Here is a 25,626-nt window from a genome sequence, read left to right as displayed (position 1 = left end):
AACCTTAATCCTACTCCCAACATCACCACTGCTGAAGCCCAGGCTATCCGTGATCTGAAGGCTGACCGGTCCATCATCATTCTTCCGGCGGACAAGGGTTCCACGACCGTGGTACTTGATCGTCGGGAGTATGTGGCTGAGGAACTGCGTCAACTTTCAGACAACACCACATACAAAGTTTGCCAAGGTAATCCCATTCCTGATGTCCAGGCGGAGCTTCAGGGAATCCTCAGAACCTTAGGCCCCCTACAAAACCTTTCACCTGACTCCATCATCCTCCTGACCCCACCGACACCCCGCACCCCTACCTTCTACCTTCTTCCTAAAATTCACAAACCCAATCATCCTGGCCGTCCCATTGTAGCTGGTTACCAAGCCCCCACAGAACGTATCTCTGCCTACATAGATCAACACCTTCAACCCATTACGTGCAGTCTCCCATCCTTCATCAAAGACACCAACCACTTTCTCGAACGCCTGGAATCCTTACCCAATCCATTACCCCCAGAAACCATCCTTGTAACCATTGATGCCACTTCCTTATACACAAATATCCCGCACGTCCAGGGCCTCACTGCGATGGAGCACTTCCTATCACGCCGATCACCTGCCACCCTACCTAAAACCTCTTTCCTCATTACCTTAGCCAGCTTCATCCTGACCCACAACTTCTTCACTTTTGAAGGCCAGACATACCAACAATTAAAGGAAACAGCCATGGGTACCAGGATGGCCCCTTCGTACACCAACCTATTCATGGGTTGCTTAGAGGAAGCCTTCTTGGTTACCCAGGCCTGCCAACCCAAAGTTTGGTACAGATTTATTGATGACATCTTCATGATCTGGACTCACAGTGAAGAAGAACTCCAGAATTTCCTCTCCAACCTCAACTCCTTTGGTTCCATCAGATTCACCTGGTCCTACTCCAAATCCCATGCCACTTTCCTTGATGTTGACCTCCACCTGTCCAATGGCCAGCTTCACACGTCCGTCCACATCAAACCCACCAACAAGCAACAGTACCTCCATTACGACAGCTGCCACCCATTCCACATCAAACCGTCCCTTCCCTACAGCCTAGGTCTTCATGGCAAACGAATCTGCTCCAGTCCGGAATCCCTGAAGCATTTCACCAACAACCTGACAACAGCTTTTGCATCCCGCAACTACCCTCCCGACCTGGTACAGAAGCAAATAACCAGAGCCACTTCCTCATCCTCTCAAACCCAGAACCTCCCACAGAAGAACCACACAAGTGCCCCACTTGTGACAGGATACTTTCTGGGACTGGATCAGATTCTGAATGTAGCTCTCCAGCAGGGATACGACTTCCTAAAATCCTGCCCAGAAATGAGATCCATCCTTCATGAAATCCTCCCCACTCCACCAAGAGTGTCTTTCCGCCATCCACCTAACCTTCGTAACCTCTTAGTTCATCCCTATGAAATCCCCAAACCACCTTCCCTACCCTCTGGCTCCTACCCTTGTAACCGCCCCCGGTGTAAAACCTGTCCCATGCACCCTCCCACCACCACCTACTCCAGTCCTGTAACCCGGAAGGTGTACACGATCAAAGGCAGAGCCATGTGTGGAAGCACCCACGTGATCTACCAACTGACCTGCCTACACTGTGACACATTCTATGTGGGAATGACCAGCAACAAACTGTCCATTCGCATGAATGGACACAGGCAGACAGTGTTTGTTGGTAATGAGGATCACCCTGTGGCTAAACATGCCTTGGTGCACGGCCAGCATATCTTGGCACAGTGTTACACCGTCCGGGTTATCCGGATACTTCCCAGTAACACCAACCTATCCGAACTCCGGAGATGGGAACTTGCTCTTCAATATATCCTCTCTTCCCGTTATCCACCAGGCCTCAATCTCCGCTAATTTCAAGTTGCCGCCACTCATACCTCACCTGTCATTCAACAACATCTTTGCCTCTGCACTTCTGCCTCGACTGACAGCTCTGCCCAAACTCTTTGTCTTTAAATATGTCTGCTTGTGTCTGTATATGTGTGGATGGATATGTGTCTGTGTGCGAGTGTATACCTGTCCTTTTCTCCCCCTAAGGTAAGTCTTTCTGCTCCAGGAATTGGAATGACTCCTTACCCTCTCCCTTAAAACCCACATCCTTTCGTCTTTCCCTCTCCTTCCCTCTTTCCTGATGAGGCAACAGTTTGTTGCGAAAGCTTGAATTTTGTGTGTATGTTTGTGTGTGTGTCGACCTGCCAGCACTTTCATTTGGTAAGTCACATCATCTTTATTTTTATATATATATATATATATATATATATATATATATATATATATATATATAGAGGGAAACATTCCACATGGGAAAAATATACCTAAAAACAAAGATGATGTGACTTACCAAACGAAAGCGCTGGCACGTCGATAGACACACAAACATACACAGAAAATTCAAGCTTTCGCAACAAACTGTTGCCTCATCAGGAAAGAGGGAAGGAGAGGGAAAGACGAAAGGATGTGGGTTTTAAGGGAGAGGGTAAGGAGTCATCCCAATCCCAGGAATGGAAAGACTTACCTTAGTGGGAAAAAAGGACAGGTATACACTCGCACGCGCACACGCACGCGCACACACACACACACACACACACACACACACACACACACACACACAAGCAGACATATGTAAATGTCTCTTTGTGTGTGTGTGTGTGTGTGTGTGTGTGTGTGTGTGTGTGTACGCATTTCTTGTGCACTTGAGTCGTTTCACATCATAACGGCTACCGTACCATGCGACTGATCAATGGAACACGCAACCAACCAACCAACTAACTAACAGATAATGCTACATCCCTGCAGCTCCTCATGTGGTCTCACCCTATACCAGACCTCCCCACCTCAGAAAAAATCCAAGGAAGTATCGTGAATCAGAGAACTTCTACACCAAAAGCAGTAACACAAACCATTTGGTTACGGAGGTGGTCATGAGAGAAAACTGTATTGGTAAAAAAAAATGTTTACCCAAATATATACAAACTGTGTAAATGAATATTTAAATCTAACTAAATGTTGTGAAAAATACATACATAGGATTGCATGAAAGAAGAAGAACATGAAAGACGCCAAGGAAATATAGGTGACGTCATGAAAACTATGATGAGAATTTTTAAGAAAATTCTAAATTCAGTAAATACACTGCCATCATTACCAGTCCCCTTTTTTAAAATTAATGTGAAAAGAGGAAAATACAAGGTGGCATAATGATATTATTATGGAAAGGATAAACTGCTAGTCATTATATAGACAAGATGCTGAGCCGCAGAGAGGTACAACAAAAAGACTGCTGTACATTAAAGCCTTTGGCCCAATGGCATTCTTTTAAAGTATAAAGCACACACACATGCATTCAAAACTCACACATACATGAGCACTGTGTCTGGCCATGAAGGCAGACTTGAGGAACTGCACCTGATGGGAGAAGCAATCTATGGACAGGAGTGTGGGTGGGGTTGGGGAGCAAGGGGTGAAGGTGGGAGTAGGTAGAAGGCTGGGGCTGGAGGGAAAGGGATAGCAGGGTAGGGGTGGATGGAGGTGTAGTGCTGCTTGTGGGAATATGCAGGGATGTGGCGGGACAGCGTAGGGCTGCTAGGTGCAATCAAGAGGTTTAGGGAATGGAGTGGATAGGGAGAGAAGTAGAGGGGAAAGACACTAGTGGATGTGTTGGTGAAATAAAAGGCTGTGTAATGCCGGAGTGGGAGCAGAGAAGGCAACAGGTGGGTAGAAGACAGCCACTAGTGAAGGTTGCAGCCCCAGAGGTTACAGAAATGTAGGCTATGTTGCAGGGTGAGTTCCTACCTGTGTAATTGAGAAAAGATTGTAGGAAGGAACAAGATAGCACAGGCTTTGAAGCAGTCATTGATGTGAAACACACAGTATCGGGCAGCACTTATAGCACGCATGTGAGCAGACTGGAGTAGGTGATGGTGGTGGGAAGATATATGGAGCAGGTATTGCATCTAGGTCTGTTGCAGGGATATGAGCCTTGAGCAAATGGTTGGGAGCGGGGTTGGAGTAGGGATGGATGAGTATGTTGTGTAGGTTCAGTGGGTGGCGGAATACCACTGAGAGAGGTGGAGAGGATAGTGGATAGAATATTATTCATTTCAGGGCACAACGAAAGATAGTCGAAATCATGGTGGAGAATGAGATTCAGCTGTTCCAGCTCTGGGTGGTTCTGAGCCACTAGGGTTGTGTTCCTGTGTGGCTGGATGGTGGAAATGTGTGAGGTGGTAGGTGACTGTAGAGATCTGTTTCTGTTCAAATTTGGGAGGGTAATTGTGGTCTGGGAACCCTTGGTGTATTTGAAGGTAGACTGCTCGTCACTGCAGAAGTGACGGCCATGGGCAGCTAGGCTATATGTAAGTTATTCTTGGTATGAAATGGGTGGCAGTTGAAGTGGACGTATTGCAGATGGTTGGTATGCCTGAGATGGACAGAGCTCCTGATATAGCTGTATTTGAGATGGAGGTCAACATTGAGGAAGGTGGCTTGTTGGCCTGAGAATGACCATGTGAAATGAATGGGGGAGAAGATGTGAGGTTCTGGAGGAATGTGGATAGGATGTCCTCATCCTCAGTTCAGATCACAAAGATGTCAAAAATGAACCTCAACCAGGTGAGAGGTTTGGGATTCTGGATGGTAAGCTAGGATTTCTCTAGATGGTCCTTGAATAGGTAGGCATAGGATTATGCCACGTGGGTGCTCATTTCTGTGCCATGGATTTGTTTGTAGGTGATGCCTACAAAGGGGAAGTGATTACAAGTGAGGATATAATTGGCCATGGTGACCAGGACGAGGTTTTAGTTTGCAGTCAGTCAGGCATTGGTACAGCTAGTGTTCAATAGCAACAAGGCCGTCGGCACTAGGGATGTCAGTGGAGAGGGAAGTGGCATCAACAGTGGCAAGCAGGGAACCATGTGATAAAGGTGCAAGAACTGTGGAGAGCCCGAGGAGGAAATGGTTGGTGTCTTATATAAGAGGGTACATTACTGTTAATAGGTCAAAGGTGATGGTCCACGAGAGCAGAGATTCTCTCAGTGGGGACACAGTAACTGGCAAAAATGGGGCATCCTGGGTGAGAGGGCTTATGGACTTATGGACACGTGTAAAAGACAGGAGTGTGGGGAGTTGTAGGGGTGAGGAGAGAGATTAATTCTGGGGAGAAGTTATGGGATGGGCCTACAGATTTGAGGAGAGACTGGAGATCATGTTGGATTTCTGGAATGGGTTCATTGTGACAGGGTCTGTAGGTTGACAAATCTGACAGCTGCTGTTCAAAACCACAGTAGTGGAGCATTTCTTGGTATGTAGGATCATAAGGTCAGAATCAGTTTGTAGGTGGTGGATAGTGGTTCTTTCTGGGGTATAAGGTTAGTTTCCATTTGAGGGATTTGAGGAATGATTGTGAGGCAAGATTTGAAGTTAAGAAATTCCAAAACATTAACAGAGGGTGATTTGGGGGCCGTGGGGGTGGATAAAGGCTGGATGGAGGAGTGAACCTTGTCAGGCAGGGTTCAACATAGGCTTTAGGTCGAGTGTGATTGGTAGGGTTGGTGGTGAAAAAGTATTTCCAGTGTATCGATCAAGAGAAGACGACAAGGCCTTTGACAAGTTGAGCACAATTGAATAAGGGGGAAGGCAACCCCTTGGAAAGCACTGACACTTCTGTTGGACTAAGGCTTTTGGAGGAAATGTTCATCACTGTTTTTCTGATCTGTTTAGGTTCTGGACTCTGTATAGTGGTGGAAGGAACTTTCTGTGGGTGTGGTAAATGTAGTAGGTCTGCAAGGCAGAGTTTGGCTATGAAGAGATGTGGGGGAGACTTGGAAGCTGTTGTAGAGTTGGCAGATAGTGGTCTGTTTCCATCTAGATGCTAAATGTGCTGTCAAACAGAATATGCTTCACTTCAGTGACTGCTTCACAGCCTGTGCCATCTGGATCCTTCCTACCAACACCAGTGTTTCTGAATTGTGCAGGTGGGAACTCACCCTGGAACAATGACCCAGCCACTGTTTCTCCAGATCAAATTATTTCTGAATGGTAAGACTAAAGCAAGATTTGAAAACTCCTACTGAGAAGGACTACCTTGGAACCTCTTTCACCTTAAAAGAACTGGATATAGTTTTCAAATATATCAAGAACAATGCAGATGCAGGGTCTACATTTGTGGTCATCAAACTTTTTTGCTCACAAGCCAGTACTGACATTGTGCTATGGTACCTCGGACTGCATATGCCCTGTTCTTACCATTAATTAGTATCCTACACAAATTAGTATGTTACGGGCCCCCAGTAGACTAGCTATAGTAAGGGTGTGATAAGTTGGCCACCACCCCACAACAACACCAACATTTTAATATGTAGGCACCATTCATAATACTTTATGTCTACTGTTCTGTTCCAGATCGGCCATCCTCAATGACCCACAAGGTTGTGACATTGTGATTGCCTGATGAAGTGTTGTGTTTTTGTGTGAGCGGATGATTAATTGAACAATAACAGTAATGGTATTTATATTTAAATGTATTATGCAACATGAGACATAACCGTTAATACTACGGTATGTTGATGATTTTCACTTATGGACCGTCTGACAGCAACTGAATAAAACACAATTTTAGTGCCATACGCGTTTCGCCTTTATTTTCTGCAAGGCATCATCAGTGGCAGGTTGCGTAGACAGTTTCTTACACATTACGCTCCAGTTGCATTTTTGGTCTTGTTCTTCTTCCTATGAGCGCCAATTTGCTGTTTTTTCCGCATTTCACAGCACTACGCACTGAACGCTTGTTTTAATGCAATGCATTGCATTAAAACAAGCGTTCAGTGCATTGCATTAAAACAAGCGTTCAGTGCATAGTGCTGTGGAATGCGGAAAAAACAGCAAATTGGCGCTCATAGGGAGAAGAACAAGACCAAAAATGCAACAGGAGCGTAATATGTAAGAAACTGTCTACGCAACCTGCCACTGATGATGCCTTGCAGAAAATAAAGGCGAAACGTGTATGGCACTAAAATTGTGTTTTATTCAGTTGCTGTCAGACGGTCCATAAGTGAAAATCATCAACATACCGTAGTATTACGAGCAACTGAGGAGGACAGGACCACAAAAGTTGAAGATGTGAATAACCGTTAATGTTTACTAAATGTTTTGCATGTCATTTTTCATCTGCTCATTGTGTTGTATTACAATAGCCTTAATTTAATTTCACATTTATAGCTACAAATACATAACACATGCTCATTCATTAATCCATGTTACTTTCGTTTGACACTTATACCATAGCAGCTGATCGGTATGATGCGAACATGCCCAAGAGGCAAAAAATAAAACGTTCCTCCTCTCATATCCTGTACTCCCACAGTGGCTATCCGAATTTACAGACAATTAAAATTAAGCAAAATCTTAAAAAATTACTACCTCTATAAGCGATTTTGTTTGTTACTGAGAAGGAACCCTACACACTAAGACGTTATTAACATTAGTTGATGGTTTTGGATTCAACTGTGACTTGTTAGATTCATATATTATACAATACAGCTGAGAACCAAGGGCCAACGAAGAGCTGATTAGCGCTGCATGTGGCCTGTGAGCCACAGTTTGATGGTTGCTGGTCTAGATTAACAAATGAAAATGTTCGATCTGCTACAAAGCAGTGGCCATTAAAAATTATGAACACTTGCTTTTTAAAACTGCAAATTCCCAAATTTTATCAGAAAGCCAAAGCAATAGGACTTATAAAGTCTTGGGGGGGAGGAGTTCCATCCAGTTTTACTTCTTCATCATTTGTATGTGATGGAAATACAGTATCTGACTACAGACAAACGTCTTATAAAACAGCAATCGAGCTTTTGCTCAGTAAGGTCTTCCTGTTGACGGGTCCTGAACTCTTTCACTGCTACAGACATGTTCTTTGCATTTCATGCTGAGGTGCCTTTTGTTAAGGCTGTACTACTTGCCAAATGCTGGTGCCTGTGCTGAGAGACAGTGTTCCAACTGATATGGAGTTGTTGTTGCTTTTGTTCTGGTCTTCAGTCCAAAGATTAGTTTGATACAGCACTCCATGCTACTCTATCCTGCACAATCCTCTTCATTTCTGAATAACTACTGCAACTTACATCCTCATGAATCTGTTTATTAAATTCCAGGGTGGCTATTCAAGATTGGAAAAAAAATTCCCTGAGAAATGCAGATGCAAGCATGAGGGGCAAGATGGTGTCAAGAAGCTCCTGATAAGTTAATGGTGAGTGAGGAGTGGCAGCACATCACAATAATGAATTTTCTTTCCTTTCAGCTAAACTACATACCAACAATAAGCAGTAATTTAAACACAGTTTTTAAACATTGATAATTTATGTGGAATAATATTGATATAAATAACACACTTTGAAATCTTAAATATTTTAAAATTTGTGATTTATGAACTTAATAAAATTCAATTTCAAGGAAAGATTAAAAATGCAGAATTCTGAGATTTTACGAAATTCCCCCAATATTTTCCTTCCCCCCCCCCCCCCCTCCCCTCCCTCACTCCAAGTAAAATGTAATCCCCTGAGAATTCCACACTTTCAAGAAAAATCACCAACACGTATTCATCTCCTGGTCTCCCTCCACAATTTTTACCCCCCAACATTTCCCACCAGTAATAAACTGGTGATCATTTGATGTATCAGAATGTGTCCTACCATCCAATCCCTTCTTCTAAACACATTGTGCCACAAATTCCTTTTCTCCCCAGTTCTATTCAGTACCTCCTCATCAGTTATGCCATCTATCCATTTTATCTTCAGCTGTCTTCTGTAGCACCACATCTCAAAAAATTCTATTCTCTTCTTGTCCAAACTGTTTATCGTCCATGTTTCATTCCCATGCATGGCTACGCTCCACATAAATACTTTCCGAAAAGACTTCCCAACACTCAAGTCTATATTTAATGTTGACAAATTTCTCTTCTTCAAAAACACTTTTCTTGCTACTACCTGTCTACATTTTATACGGAAAGATCAGAAACTAATGCACAATAATTTTATTACCAAGAAGTTTAATATGTAATAAAACAAAAAAACTCACAAATGAACTTTTATCTATTAGCTACTTTTCTACATAGTCACCAACATTCACAGCACATTTCCCTCACTGTGATACCAGTTTCAATATGCCCATTTGGTTAGAGTATAGCCAACTTCGGTCTGCTGATTTCACTTCCACATCTGTTGCAAGGTGTTGGCTAGCCAGGAATTTTTTCAAAGGAACAAATAGATGAAAGTCCGACAGTGCAAGGTCCAGACTGTATGGTAAATGCTGGAGCACCTCACACTCAAATTTGGTGATTTTCTCACGAACAAGAGCAGTAACTTGGGGTTGAGCACTGTCATGAAGTTTGACACTGCCAGCACTAATATTGTGACATTTGTCATGAAGTTTTTAATGTAGGCTACAGCATTCACAGTGGACCAATGTTCAGCAAAGCCCATCAATAACACATCACGCATATCCCAGAACACTGTCACAAGAACTTTCTTAACAGATGTAGTCACTTAATTTTTTTCGTACAGCGGAACCAGCAGGTGTCCACTCCATAGTGGCCTGCCTGGCTTCAGGCACGCAGTGATACGCACGACTCATCATCAGTGACGTTTGGTTTCAGAAAGTCATTCCCGTCTGCAGCGTAACACATTAAATGATCCAAGCCCGTCATCATTCACTGGCCCTTGCAGTTGTCCGTCAGGTTCTTAGGCGTCCAGTAAGCACCAACTTTATTAAATTTCAATGAGTCATAAACAACATTGTACATTGCACCACAGGAAATGTTTAACTGTTGCAGTAAGGACCACAGTTGCATGTGCCGATCATTCAAAATTGCTGCCTAAATGGCTCCAACTTTCCACAGGTTGTGCTGTTACCGGCCACCCAGAGTGTGGCAAATCACTAAGGTTCACATGGCTCTCTTGGAAGAATGCACACCACCTGGAGACATTGCTACAGTCTGTACAGTCGTCCCCATACACGTCATGCATGTCCCTGTGAATTTCACTTGGCTTATGCCCTTTGGCCTAAAATTATCAAACAAAACTTTGTTGCTCTTCACAAGTTGATGACAGTTTGTTTTGGTTGTTTCGTAATTCAGGCTTCTCTCGCTAGAACTGCACATAAATACAAAATACCTTCTGTAGCGCAAACTTCAAACAATATAATAATGAAATTTCAACATTCCAGCTACAATACCATGGGAGGAAAATAAATATTCTGTGTGACTTTGCGATCCTCCTCCACATATCCTCTCTACCTCAACCATCGTCAGTTGTTTTACCGCCCAAATAGCAAAACTCATCTACTACTTTTCATGTCTCATTTCCTATAACAATTCCCTCCCCATCACCTTAATTAAATCTACTATATTCCAAAACACTTGTTCTTATTTTGTTAATGTTCTCTTATATCCTTAGTTCAAAACATTGCCCATTCCATTCAAATGAATTTCCAAGTCTTTCGCTCTCTCTGATAATTACAATGTCATCAGCAAACCTTAAAATTTTCATTTCTTCTCGTTGGACTTTAATTCCTACTCCAAATTTTTCTTTTGTTTCCTTTACTGCTTCCTCAATATACAGATTGAATAATATCAGTGATAGACTAAAACCTTGTCTCACTCCCTTCTCAACCACTGCTTCCCTTTCGTCCCTCAACTCTTACAACTGCCGTCTGGTCTCTGTACAAGTTGTAAATACCCTTTTTCCCCCTGTATTTTACCCTTGCTATCTTCAGGATTCCAAAGAGTGTATGCCAGTCAACATTGTCAAAAGCTTTCTCCAAGTTTATGAATGCTATAAACACAGGACACAGGTTTGGCTTTTCTTAACCTATCTTCTAAGTCCAGTTGTAGGGTCAGTGTTGCCTACGTGTTCCTATATGTCCCAAAATCCCAACTGATCTCTGATGTCAGCTTCTACCAGTTTTCCCATTCTTCTGTAAAGAATTTATGTTAGTATTTTGCAATCCTGACTTATTAAACTGGTAGTTCAGTAATATTCACATCTGTCAGCATCTGTTTGCTTTGGAATTGGAATTATTATATTCTGCTTGAAGTCTGAGGGAATTTTACCTGGCCTCTACACAGACAGCCCTTCAGAGCTCTGTCAAATCATTCTTGCAGCATCATGTCTCCCTTCATTTATGTCCTCTTCCACTTCTATAATACTGCCTTCAACTTCATCTCCTTTTTATAGACTCTTTATATAGGCCTTCCATCTTTCAGCTTTCCATTCTTTGCTTTGGACTTTTCATCTGCGCTTTTGATATTCACACAGTTGCTTGTCTTTTCTCCAAAGACCTCTTTAATTTTTCTGTAGGCAGTATTTATCTTTCCCCTAGTGATATATGCTTATACACCCTTACATTTGTCCTCCAGCAACTCATGCTTAGTCAGTTTGCACTTCTTATAAATTTCATTGTTTAGACATTTGTATTCCCTTTCACCTACTTCATTTGCTGCATTTTTATATTTTTTCTGTGATCAATTAAATTCAATATCTCTTGTGTTATCCAATAATTTCTACTAGGCCTTGTCTTTTTCCCCTATTTGATCCTCTGCTGCCTTCACTACTTCATCTCTCAAAGATACCAATCCGCCTTCTACTGTATTCCTTTCCCCTCTTCTAACTAACTGTTGCCTTATGCTCCCTCAAACTCTTAACCACCTCTGGTTCTCTCAACTTATACAGGTTCCATCTTCTATATTTCCTATCTTTTTGAAATTTCTTCAGTTTAAATCTACAGTTCACAACGAATAAAATTTGATCAGAGTCTACATCTGCCCAGGAAAGGTCCTACAATTTAAAATCTGGTTCTGAGCTCTGTCTTACCATTATATAATGAATCTGAAACCTTTATATGTTTCCAAGTCTCTTCCACACATGTAACTTTCTTTCATGATTCTTAGGCCAAGTGTTAACGATCATTAAATTATACTCTGTGCAGAATGCTACCATGCTGCTTCCTCTTCCATTCCTTTCCCCTCATTCCATACTCTCCTACTACTTTTCCTTCTTTTTCTATAATCGAATTCCAGTCCATCACCATAAATTTTCATCTCCCTTAACAATCTGAATAATTTCTTTTATCTCATCATACACTTCTTCAATTTCTTCATCTGTAGAGCCAGATGTGGTGGGTGTGGGCTTCGTGTCTATCTTGGTAATGATACGTCCTTGTCCATCACAAATCATGGTCATAAAAATGTCATCATGTCAGGAATGATTCAAGATACCGAAAAGAGGTTTTTAGCAAGTGATAGTACACAATGAGGCATATATGTTGCATGATAAATACTCTTTTTTTATATATATATATATATATATTCGCCAAGATATAGAAGTAACTCATATGCAGCAATGAGAGGTCAGTGGCTGAGGATTCATTCAGACATCCACAGCATTGTAGGGAAGCCCAAGTGGCACCCGTGCACACATCTACAACACCTGCGGTATGGCGTAGTAGGAGACGGAGACACACACACACACACACCACACAAAAACAGCAATACGGTTAGTTTGGCCCATCATATTGAGGATGGATGTTAAAGAGGTCAACTTATAGGTGTTGCTTTCATTGACCTTACAGCAGCGTATGATTTGGCTAGCCACAGAAAGCTGGTTAGAAATGTGTTCAGTCACAAAGGATTACCACTTAACACAATTCATCCAATATTTGCTGCAAAATAGGAGCTACTTTGCCACCCAGTAGTACCAAAAAAGAGTCAATGGAGGGTTCAGAAAAATGGCCTCTCTCATGGAACTGTGTGTATAATGTCTATATGAACAGCAAAAAACTATGTCTAGAGTTAAAACATTTCATTATGCTGGTTGTACAGTGATTGGTGCCAAAGGTAAAGTCTTTGCAGAAGTAAAATTGAAGCTGGAAAGAGCTGTCAAGGACCTGATGATAAACATTTGAAACCATGTTCTGGAGTGACAAGTTTAAACATTTCATCTAAGAAATACGGAAGCTGAAAGGAAACTGAATATCAGCTGGAGAGGAGAACAACTATTTCGATGCAATACTCCCAAATACTTTGGCATCAAGGTGGACCATTCCCTTACATTCAAATCAAAAAAATAAATCTTAAAGTACTTGCAAGGAACAGAAACAATCCACAAACCTACAGAAATAGCCTGTGGTGCTCAACAAAAAGTGCTTTGGACATCTGGCACTATGATTCACCCCATCAGAATATCCTGCAACGATCTGGGAGAATTCTACACATGCCAAACAGGTTGATACAGTTTCAAAAAAGACTGGATACAGTGACAGGCTGTATATAACCAACTCCTTTCAGTAAACTGGACCAAATTATGGTTGTAGTTTTCTGATTATGATGTAAGCAGAGTTTGAATAACAACTGTGCAGTTAGTAGCGTGTCACAGTCGGGAATCATAAGGAGCGATAATTCAGCAGCTTGAGTTCAATTCCCACTGCTATCCATATCTTTTATTCGTTGTATTTTATTCCTCGCAATGTTAAACTATCAATTATAAAATTTAAATATAGTTTAATAGCCCAATTTATATACACAAAATTAATATATACAATTTACAATTTGTTAAGATTATTTTGATCTGAGTGATGAATATAGTTAAACTGTTCATTTTCATAACTAGATGAAGTTTTGAATAAAAGCAATATTTTCAAAAATTCTAGTAAGGAATTATCTGCATTCTGTTTATTACAGGTTGTGAACAATACACACGTTTTAAATGTTTCTTTGACAATTATCACCCAAGAAAAGTAATGTTACAGAGCATAACACTAAATTTTTTGGGTGACAGGAGTCAAAGAAACATTTAAAACATAAATATTGCTCACACCAAGCACATTTTGTGAGTGCATTTTTTGGGTGAGACCATTTTTTTTCAAAATATGCTTGAGTGGAAAGCATACTTCATTCACGTTTATGGGAGTCTTTCCTCTGTCAATTTTGATGCGTACCGAGCAGATCTAATCACATGGGTGAAAATGGGAGCACTGAATTGATACTGCATGATCAAATGTACACTACTGGCCATTAAAATTGCTACACCATGAAGATGACACGCTGCAGACGTGAAATTTAACCGACAGGAAGAAGATGCTGTGATATGCAAATGATTAACTTTTCATAGCATTCACACAAGGTTGGCGCCAGTGGCGACACCTACAACATGCTAACATGAGGAAAGTTTCCAACCCATTTCTCATACTCAAACAGCAGTTGACTGGCGTTGCCTGGTGAAACATTGTTGTGATGCCTCTTGTAAGGAGGAGAAATCCATATCATCACGTATCCAACTTTGATAAAGGTCAGATTGTAGTTATCGCGATTGCGGTTTATCGTATCACGACATTGCTGCTCGCGTTGGTCGAGATCCAATGACTGTTAGCAGAACAGCAGAATATGGAATCGGTGGGTTCAGGAGGGTAATAGGGAATGCCGTGCTGGATCCCAATGGCCTCGTATCAGTAGCAGTCGAGATGACAGGTATCTTATTCGCATGGCTGTAATGGATCGTGCAGTCACGTCTCGATCCCTGAGTCAACAGATGGGGACATTTGCAAGACAACAACCATCTGCATGAACAGTTCGACGACATTTGCAGCAGCATGGAGTATCAGCTCAGAGACCATGGCTGCGGTTACCCTTGATGCTGCATCACAGACAGGAGCGCCTGTGATGGTGTACTCAACGATGAACCCGGGTGCACGAATGGCAAAACGTCACTTTTTCGGATGAATACAGGTTCTGTTTACAGCATCATGATGGTCGTATCCGTGTTTGGCGACATCACGGTGAATGCACATTGGAAACGTGTATTCGTCATCGCCATACTGGCGTATCACCTGGCGTTATGGTATGGGGTGCCATTGGTTACACGTCTCGGTCACCTCTTGTTTGCATTGACAGCACTTTGAACAGTGGAAGTTACATTTCAGATGTGTTACGACCCATGGTTCTACCCTTCATTCGATCCCTGCAAAACCCTACATTTCTGCAGGATAATGCACGACCGCATATTGCAGGACCTGTACAGGCCTTTCTGGATACAGAAAATGTTCAACTGCTGCCCTGGCCAGCACATTCTCCAGATCTCTCACCAACTGAAAACGTCTGGTCAATGGTGGCCGGGCAACTGGCTCATCACAATATGCCAGTCACTACTCTTGATGAACTGTGGCATCGTGTTGAAGCTGCATGGGCAGCTGTACCTGTACACGCCATCCAAGCTCTGTTTGACTCAATGTCCAGGCTTATCAAGGCCGTTATTACAGCCAGAGGTGGTTGTTCTGGGTACTGATTTCTCAGGATCTATGCATCCAAACTGCGTGAAAATGTAATCACATGTCAGTTCTAGTATAATATATTTGTGCAATGAATACCTGTTTATCATCTGCGTTTCTTCTTGGTGTAGCAATTTTAATGGCCAGTAGTGTATTTTAATTGCATCTTCTCTTGACAATAATTCTCACTGTTGTTGCAGCAAATCAAGGGCACTTTGTAATCTTTTAATTACATTTTTGACTTGGTGATAAGAATAGTCATCACAGGATTAGTAAAAGGAGTAAATTTGGGTAGAACAATCTTCACAGTAAATGTTAGTTTGCCTTCCTCATTGCTGAATGTCTCACAATACACCGTCAAAACTGCTGTGCCATTCCATGAAGTATAATATTGAAAATAAATAAAATAAAATAAAAAGTAACAGTGTGAATCTAACTAAAGCTGCCGAATCATAGCTCTTACACTTACCAACTGTGCCACACCACTAACTGTACAATTGTTATTCAAACTTTGCTCACAAAGTAATCGAATAACTTTCAAGAGTGTTTTCTGTTTTCCAAGGCCCACTCAGACAAAATATTTCACAAACTTCAAAGGGTCATACACTTGCTTCTACTCAAACACTTTGAGCCAAATTGGTTACATCCGTCCTGTGCCATCCACTCGCTATAGTGTGCAGTACCCATACACCCAATAAGTAAAAACAGAATTAATATATATGCCAATCAATTTATACATGGCTTTATGATGAGCTTGAGGTATAGAAAATATAAGACCAGTACATAATGTTCATTCAGTTCATGAAAATGGCATGTCTAACAAATGCAAATTACAGCTAAAAGAACTGCATTATCAAGTCACTGTTTTTCACACATGTAATACTGTTTCAGTTAGCTGTGACACCATTAGATATATAGATGCATCTCTATTCAAACTGTTTAAATGACATGAAGTAACATGTACCTCAGGAGCACCAGCAGTTGTGGCAGCAGGAGGAGGAGCATTGGGAGAAACATATGATGGGGCAGCATTTTCACGAACAGCAGCACGGGGAACAGCAACACCCTCTGGGAGACGCAAATCACGTGCAAGCCTCGAGTATTCCACATCCATGTGTTTAATGAAAGGACTGTTGAGTGCTGCACGGGCATTTTCAGCATCTTCTTCATCATAGGCTTGTAACAACATCTCCAACGTCTGAACCTATAGCAAGAAATGGTAGAGGGAAGTCATGAATAATTATTTAATTTATAATGCAACAGCATTTGATTTTTAGAGTTTTTTAAAACATCTTAACTATGAAGATAGCTCTAGAAAGCCTATGTAATATGACCATTACAAATCTTCCTTTTTATTCTTTATGTTTACAAAATAGAGAACTGATGCGAACATTACAGATTTTCATAATTTTCCTTTACTGATGGAAACAAAAAGACAAGGACAATATTAGCATACAAAAGGGAAGGGGGATAAGGTGTAGGCCAAATATTCAGGAGCCCACCCTCCCCCCTTATATAAATAGCACAAATGACCCGTACACAATTTAACTTTACTGACAATTTTTATCAAATTTAAAGTACATTATTTACTACAGTGATTCAGAAAAAAGCTAAGCTACTGGGAACAGCAAAGCTGGCAATTGCTGTCCTTCTGGAGACAAAAGTCATCATACTTGAACCAGAAAATACTATCTCAGCTTTTGAAACTTATGTGCCTTCTTCAGGGAGGAAAGAGGGATTGGTGGCAAAGGTGAGATAGGTCACACAGACAACAGGTTAAAGGTACACACCCATTGTGGGGACAAGGGAAAATAATGATTAAAGAGAAGATGTGAGAGTAGGCTATCAAAGATAATACACTTGTCTCAGGTTCAATGTGGAGATAACAGAAGAGATAGCAGTAAACATAAAACTTAAAAGAGCAAGTGGGAAGTGGAGAGAATAATGCAGTTAAAAAAACATGTTAATATAACCCCACACCCCTTCCAGATATTCACTGTGCTTGCCAATTTTTTTAAATTTATTCTTCACCTGCATAAATGCTCACTATGCCTTCCCCTCCCCCCCTTCCCCTCCCCCCCCCTTTTTCCCATGTACTTCTCACTCTACTTCTCTTTTCTGTCATAACTGAAGAATACTGGCACAATGCTTACTAATCTTTCCCACTCCTTTTCCTTCACCATTGTTTCTCCCCTTTCGATACATGGTGAGCCCTCTTAGCCAATTCTCCACCATATCTTCCTTGCCCCATCATCTCCACCTCCAACCAATTAATCTTTGTAACCTAAGCTAAGAGTGTTGTCTTAAGGACGTAAGCTTTTGTGGCCACTGTCAGTGATATTAAAAGTCCTTTAGTATTAGTTTAGCATCATTCTTGCAGAACCTTTCAATCCAAAGAATCAGCCTTCATCTGACAACTGGCAATGTGTAATGAGTATTTAGTAGAATACGTGGATAAGAATATCAACACATCAGATTGGAAGATTCTGCAAGAATGACGAGGTGATAGTACTCAAAAACATTGAACTTTTTTTTCCAGGAGTATGGTCAATTGTCCCTGTTAAATGCAGTAGCTGCCACCCCGTCTGTCTCTGTGAATTTAATAATTTTTTCAATTGACATTTTTTGATTGAAGTCATGTTGAATTTGCTTCAAAACAGCAATTATTTGCATGTGCAATATATCCAGCACGTCTAAGTACGTTACACTTCACAATCTTTCCCTGGTCCCATGGAAATAATTCTAATAGTATTTGGTCATACGTTCAAGCAAAAAGTCAAATTCTCCCAATCTTCTGGTTCTTATATGTGATGTTCGGATGTAGTTATACTAATATGAGTATGGTCGGCTGTCTAAGGTGTCACCTAGCTGTGAGGGTAAATCCTCGAATTACAATTCTATGATGAAGGATGAAAGACAACAACATGAAATTGTGAAGACGGAAAAAATACAAGGGGTCTGACACTTCGAGAATTGAAGAAATTGGCTGAACAAAGACAAGGGCCATTAAAGGCATGAAAATGAAAGACACCCTAGACCTCCATATGTAATACAATCGGGGTCAGTAAAGAACAAGGGCTGACCAAGAGAGGTCAGATAAGACAGATGAAAGTGAGGGGCCGGGCACAAGTAAGTGGAAGCAACACCAGACCCAGCTTGGGGACCCGTGCTCGCCACGGACATCATGCAAGATGCATGATGGCCCTCCATGACACCATGACAATCTGGCAAAAAGAAAATCCATGTAAAATCAAAATTGGAGGAAAACCAGCAATGAGCACAAATTTCCTTGGGTTTTCTGACAATTTAGCTCTCTTAGCCCTTGACATGGAAGAAATTTGTGCTCAGATCACAAGCCTCCAGAAAATTGCTTCAAAAATGGGATTACAAATATCTTTTGAGAAAACTGAAATCATGCCCATGAAACCTCTTTGCATAGATAAAAATCTTAAATGATCAAGCAATTAACACAGTTCTACAATTTAAATATCTTGGAGAAATTATTTTGCACAACTTGGGTGAGAAAGCAACATGATAAATAGAACCAACAAAATGAAAAAAGCACAACTTGGGGTGTAACCTGGTCAACATATAATAAGAAATGCCAGTCAATAGACACTAAGATCCAACATTATAAAACTGTAACCCTCCCAAAAGCAACTTATGCTTGTGAAACTCTGTTCCAAATTAAAAATGAAAGAAGAACCGATCAACTCCTTAAGACTGAACGAAGAATTATCAGGACATGCATCAATAAAAAAATACCAGTTTGATGGAGTCTGGAGAATCCTCCTTAATCAAACTGTCTATTGTAAGACCAGAACAATGAAGAATAAAAGAATCTCGTATTTCTTTCATGTCTTACGACTGCCTGACAACAGGATTTTAAAACAACTAGTGATATGAAGTCTTGGAAAGAAGACTGGACAGTGGGTCAAAGAAATTCAGCAAGCTCTTGAAGCAGTCGGACTTAGAATTAATGATGCAGAGAACAAAATCAAAATTAACACTCTCCTTATGAATCATGAATTTTCAGCAAAAATGATGCACAGAATACCGGTAGAGATTTCAGACGAGTTAGGAAAATTGCGTTCAGAACAAATGAAAAAGTACTGGGCTGAGCGCAAGAAGCAAGCAGTCCAATCTTTAAAGAGAAAATGAACATGGACTGACTCAAGGGGTCAAATGTGGCCAATCAAGTTTAGTAATAATAATAATGAGTATGAAAAAAATCATGCAAACATCTATAATTTTATGTGTTAGGCTATGTTTATAATTAGAGCTATGACAACTGTTACATATTTGAAATTAGCAAGGTGTGAGGAATGAATGGTATCCGAGCTACTACTGACTCAGAAAAAAAAACACAATTAATGGAGGGACTGTTTGTTATGTTTCCAGAACATATGTTTCTGCCCCACATGAAATGATAAATTAATTCATCTGTTTATATTTTTCAAGTGTGACCATCTCTGAGGCAGCTACAGTCAAATTACATGATTAAGTGAGACAGATATCTGCCCTGTGTCCAATAGAGCTGAAGGTGTGATTTACATCTGGCTGACATAACAACTGAAATACGATATCCACTGAATGCTGTGAATATATGACAGAAACAAGCACAAATTGTTTCCTAGTGTATGAATCTTAGCTGCAACTATAGCAGAGGGGTATTTGTGTGGAGGCCAGACTAATTCATGATTCCTTAAGAGGAGCTGCAGCCTTTTCAGCAGCTGCAGGTGCATCAATCTGGATGGTTGGATCATCTGGCCTCGTAAGAACAGCCAACATGACTCTGCTGTTCTAGTACAGCAAGCAGAATGACTTAATGATGTTCACATCCTCTCGAGTAAAATATCCCAGGGATAAAATAGTTCCCCTTTCAGATCTCCAAGCAGGACACTACTAAGGATGATATTGCCGTCAGGAAAAACAAGAGTGGCATTCTACAGGTCAGAGCATGTAGTGTTAGGCCCCTTAATTGGGTAGATGTGGTAAAGAATTTAAAAACAGTAATGGATAGGCTGAAGTGAGAAATAGTGGGAATTAGCGAAGTGTGGTGACAGGAAGAACAAGACTTTTGGTCATGTCAGTACAGGTTTACCAACACAAAATTTGATAATAGTAAAGCAGGAGTAGGCCTAACAATGAATAAGAAAACAGAAATGCGGGTAAACTATTAACTGCACAGTGAACACACTGTCATAGCCAAGATGGATGTGAAATGGACACCCACCACAGTAGTAAAAATTATTTGCCAACTACCTCTGCAGATGAAGAGATTAAAAGGTTGGTTGGTTTGGGGGAGGGGACCAAACAGCGAGGTCATTGGACCCATCGGATTAGGGAAGGTTGGGGAAGGAAATCAGCCATGCCCTTTTAAAGGAACCATCCCGCCATTTGTCTGGAGTGATTTAGGGAAATCACAGAAAATTTGAATCAGGATGGTTGGATGCAGGTTTGAACCATGGTCCTCCCGAATGCAACGCCAGTGTGCTAACCACTGCACACTTCGCTCAGTGAATAGATTAAAAGAATGTATGATAAGATAAAGGAAAGTATTGAGACAGTTATAGACGATGAAAATCTAATTGTGACGAGACTATGAAATTGGCTAGTGGGGAAAAAATAACATAAAAAAAGTAGGAAAACATGGGCTGGTGGAAAGGAATGAGAGAGGAAGCCATCTGGCAAAATTATGCAGCGGATACTTTCATCGTTCTTAATACTTGGTTTAAGCATCATGAAAGGCAGTTATACACATGCAAGAGAGCTGAAGATGCTGGAATGTTTCAGACACATTATGTAATGGTATGACAGATATCAAAACCAGATTTTAAACTGTAAGCCATTTCCAGGGGGGCAAATATGAAATGAATATAATTTATTGGTTTTCCACAGCACACAACAAATTAAAAAATTGCAAAAAGGTAGGAAAATAAAGAGATGGAGCCTGGATAAATTGAAGGAACCAGGGTCATGATAGTTTCAGAGGTATCATTAGGCAACAGGGAAAAGGAATACAACAGGAAACATATGGGTAGCTTTGAGAGATGAAACAGGGAACACAGAAAATCAAATAGCTCAGAAGTCAAGGCCTAGTAGAAATCCCTAGATAACACAGAAGACATTGAATTTCATTGACAAATGGAGAAAAATATGAAAATGTGACAAAAGAAGCTCGCAAAAGGGAATACAGACCTGTAAAAAATGAGGTCGACACAAAGTGGAAAATGGTTACGCAGAAAACGATGAAGGATGAATGCAAGGCTGTAGAGGCATGTGTAACTAGGATTATGATAGCTGCTGTCTATAGGAAAATTAAAGACACCTTTGGAGAGAGAAGCAGCTCTATGAAAATCAAGAGCTCAGATAACAAGCCAGTACTAAACAAAGAAGGGAAAACTGAAATGTGGAAGGAATATACAGGTGGGAGTGAAGATGAGATGGAGATACGATACTACAGGCAGAATTTGATAGAGCACCAAAAGACATAAGTGAAAACAAGATCCCTGGAGTACATGACTTTCCCCACAGAATTACTGAGATCTTTGGGAGAGCTAGTCGTGGCAAAACTATCTCACCTGGGGTGCAAGATATATGAGGCAAAAACCCTTAGGCTTCAGGAAGAATGTAATAATCCCAGTACTAAAGAAGGCAGATCCTGAAGGTGTGAATGCTACCAAACCATTAGTTACCTCTTGAGGTTGTTCAAGTATTACTGAACAGCCTCTGAAAGTTTGCTGGTGGAGTGTCCACCTGCTTAGGTGGATGGTAACATGCTCGCTTCCCATGCAAGTGGGTCCGGGTTCAATTCTCGGCTGAGTTGGAGATTTTCTCCGCCCAGGGACTGGGTGTTAAGTTATCATCATTTCGTCATCATCGACGCGCAAGTTGCCCAATGTGGTGTAAAATGAAATAAGGCTTTCACTTGGTGGCTGAACTTTCCCGAATAGGGGCCTCCCGACCCATTTCCGTTTTTATTGGTGGAGTTCTGTTTCACCCTGTATGTGAAACACGTGAAATACTCTCCAACTTTGGGAAACAGCAAGAATTACAACTGCAAAGAAGGAAGGTGCCAAAAGTTGTGAATACTGCCAAACCATCAGTTTAATAAATCAAGTTTGCAAAATACTGACCCAAATTATTTACAGAATAATGGAAGACCAGGTAGAGGTTGACCTTGGGAAAGATGGGTTTGGAGTCTGGAGAAATGTTGGCAGGTAATATTGATCCTATGACTTGTCTAAGAAGATAGCTTGAAGAATCACACACCTACATTTACAGCATTTGTAGATGCAGGTAAAGCCTTTAACAATACTGACTGGACTACACTCTATGAAATTTGAAAGCAGCCGTGATAAAATACAGGAAGCAAAATGTTATTTACAACTTGTGCAGAAACAAAATTGTAGTTAGGAGTCGAAGCAAATGAAAGGGAAACAGTTGTTGATATGAGTGAGACACAGTTGTACCCTATCACTGATGTTATTAGGCTGTACCAAGGAGAAATCTGGAAATGGAATTAAAGTTATTGGATAAGAAATAAAATATTTGCAGTTTGAATGTGAAATTTTAATTCTGTCAGAGATGGGAAAGGACTTGGAAAAGCAGTTCAATGGAACAGATAGTGCCTTCAAGATATTACAAGATGAACAACAATAGCAAAACAAGGGTAACGGAATGTAGTTGAAGTAAACCAGGCTGAAGGAATTAGATTAGGAAATGAGACACTAAAAGTCGTAGATGGAAGTTGTTATTTGGGAAGCAAAGTATCTTGTGATGGCCAATGTTGAGTTGATATAAAATGCAGACTGACAACAGAAAAAAATGAAAATGAAGAAGAGGAATTTGTTAACATTTGATACAAATTTACAAGTTAGGATGTCTTTTCTGAAAGTAGCCTTGTATGGAAGTGAGATGTGGACAATATGCAGCTCAAACAACAAGACAACAGAAGCCTTGAAATGTGATGCTATACAATAATGTTGAAGATTAGACAGGTAGATAGAATAACAAATAGGAAGTATTGAAATCCATTGGTGAAAAAAAATTATGATGCTATTTAACTGAAAGAAGGGATTGGTTGATACACACACCTTGAGGTGTATCAGTTTGATAATGAAAGGAAGTGTGGGGCTAAAAAACTGTACAGGGAAACCAAGGTTTGAATACAGTAAGCTAGTCCAAATGCACGTACACTGGGTAGTTATGCAAGGTTAAAAAGGCTTACACAATACAGACTTGCATGGACAGCTGCTTCAAACCAGTCTTCAGACTGAAGGAAAACAACAAGTGTATTACAATCCACCTCATGAAGGAAGATGCCCGAATATCCAGCCATTCTGCACATTCCCCTCTATTAACCTCTGGCAGTCAATAAGATTCATTCTCTTTTCAAGTGGCTAGCCATGAATTATGAAAATCTCTCTCCTGCAGGCTGCACTCTTGCCACATTTTGTGACAAAGCAATTTCATTCCCAGAGTGATAAAATTATTCATTCAATTGTCAACATTATTTTCTTGCTGCAGTATAGCTATGAACGTATACCTGTAAATGTGTTACTGCGGTTTCCAAATAAATACGTCAATTGACTGCAATAAAGGAAGTACTTCACAAGTAACCAATGGGGATTGTTTGCCATGTTCACATCTTCTTCAAACGTGAAATGAAAACGGGACACTTATTGTTGACATTTTGAAGACAGAAGAACATACTGCACAACCCTGCATTGTCAGCAAGAAATCTGTGCAGCCAGTTCCAATTGAAAGTGTCAGACCTATAGAAACATCAAGAAGAGTTTATTTTGTGTCACATGGAAAGCATCAAAATTGCAAGAAGCCTATAACACCAATGGAGGTTCGGATGTGGATGTTTTAAACAGTGAATATCCAACCTCACTTACACTTGTTAAAGTTATGCATGAGAAAAACTTGTATTTAGATGTAAGAAGAACTGCAGTGACTACCATTTGGAAATGAATGCTGTCACTTTCAAGAAGTAGTTCACAGTGCTGTTTTTGCCATGCCTTGTTTTGCTTTAAAGTCAGTCATTGTAAATGGATAATACCAGTTATCATTCAGCTGTTACAGAGAAAACACTGAGTACCAACAAAAGGAAAGCGGATATTGTGCTCCGGCTTAAAAATAACAAGACCCCACACAGTGTAAGCCAGGCTCCTGCTGAACTCACGCAGCTCATTAATTTAAACAAGTCATGTGAGAAGACGTATGAACTTGATTTATCTGCATTTGAGTGTGGTCACACAGTTGTGTGTTCACCACCATATCACTGTCTTATAATCCAATTGGATTATAAAAGAACGAAATGTTCAAGATAGCAGACACTGGATCGCCTTGTGTATGAGGCACTAGACAACATCTCCTATTCAAAATGGGCAAACTGTGTCTTGCACAATGAAAAGTTTCTGGAAGAGGACTTTGATAGAGAGGTGAAGCTGGATACAAGCATCTGACCTATAGTGATAAATTTACAATCAGATTGTTTGGACAAAGTCTCAGATACCAGTGACTGTGATACTACAATGTAGACCATGGAGCGAAGTAGAGTGATAATAGTTCTTAGTTTTAAAGATGCTTTACTTAAAAAAATGTTTTTGTTTGCCAGAATATCAATTGCATATACAGTAACTTCTATGAAAACGTCGTACCCTTTATTGAATGGGAATTTGTATCCTAAGTAGTATGCAGGCATTCAATTGTTATGAGTGACATGATTATAATTTGTGATTTATTGTTCAAGGAGAAGCAGCTAGTTAGTTTTGAACTTTAAGCTTTTGCCACCGTTTACTATGCTCTAATAAATTGCGAGAATGCGGCCAGATAAATTTGTCGAGAACTCCAATATTCTGACAGGTAACAACCAGTCATTTTCAAGGTATGAACTGGAAAAGTCTTAAAATGGCAGGGAGGGGTACCTGTTGAAGTATCAATGGTTTTCGATGTACAGGGTGGTTATAGTTTAACTTTCACTACTTGAGCCAGCACAGATAGATAACTGTATACTTAACAGATATCCAGCTTTATAGGAATGATTTTCAGCCTGTGCACTGCAGGATTTGCATTGTTAGTAGTGTTAGTGTTAAGACTTGCCATTAGGCACCAATCCTGATATGACAACACAGTTTTGAAGCACGAACATAAATGTGCATTACAGCTGCAGACATTATACACAGGCCTAGACAAGGAGAGCAGGGATTTACTCGTAAAACTGTTTGATTGAAACAACAACAATAGTGCTGCTGCTCTTCATGAGAA

General features: G+C 40.6%; 1 protein-coding gene across 1 annotated transcript in view; it reads right to left on the bottom strand.

The window, feature by feature from the left end:
- LOC126481212 (gamma-soluble NSF attachment protein-like) overlaps positions 1 to 25,626 on the bottom strand; it is a 132,669-nt gene that overhangs the window by 52,279 nt on the left and 54,764 nt on the right. The window contains exon 8 of the mRNA XM_050104813.1: positions 16,313 to 16,552. Coding sequence (XP_049960770.1) covers positions 16,313 to 16,552 — 240 coding nt within the window. The remainder of the gene's footprint in view (positions 1 to 16,312; positions 16,553 to 25,626) is intronic.

The sequence above is a fragment of the Schistocerca serialis genome, chromosome 5, assembly GCF_023864345.2.
Source record: "Schistocerca serialis cubense isolate TAMUIC-IGC-003099 chromosome 5, iqSchSeri2.2, whole genome shotgun sequence".
Classification (NCBI taxonomy): domain Eukaryota; kingdom Metazoa; phylum Arthropoda; class Insecta; order Orthoptera; family Acrididae; genus Schistocerca; species Schistocerca serialis.
The sequence above is the reverse complement of the archived record's forward strand: the minus strand, read 5'-3'. Positions and strand labels throughout refer to the sequence as shown.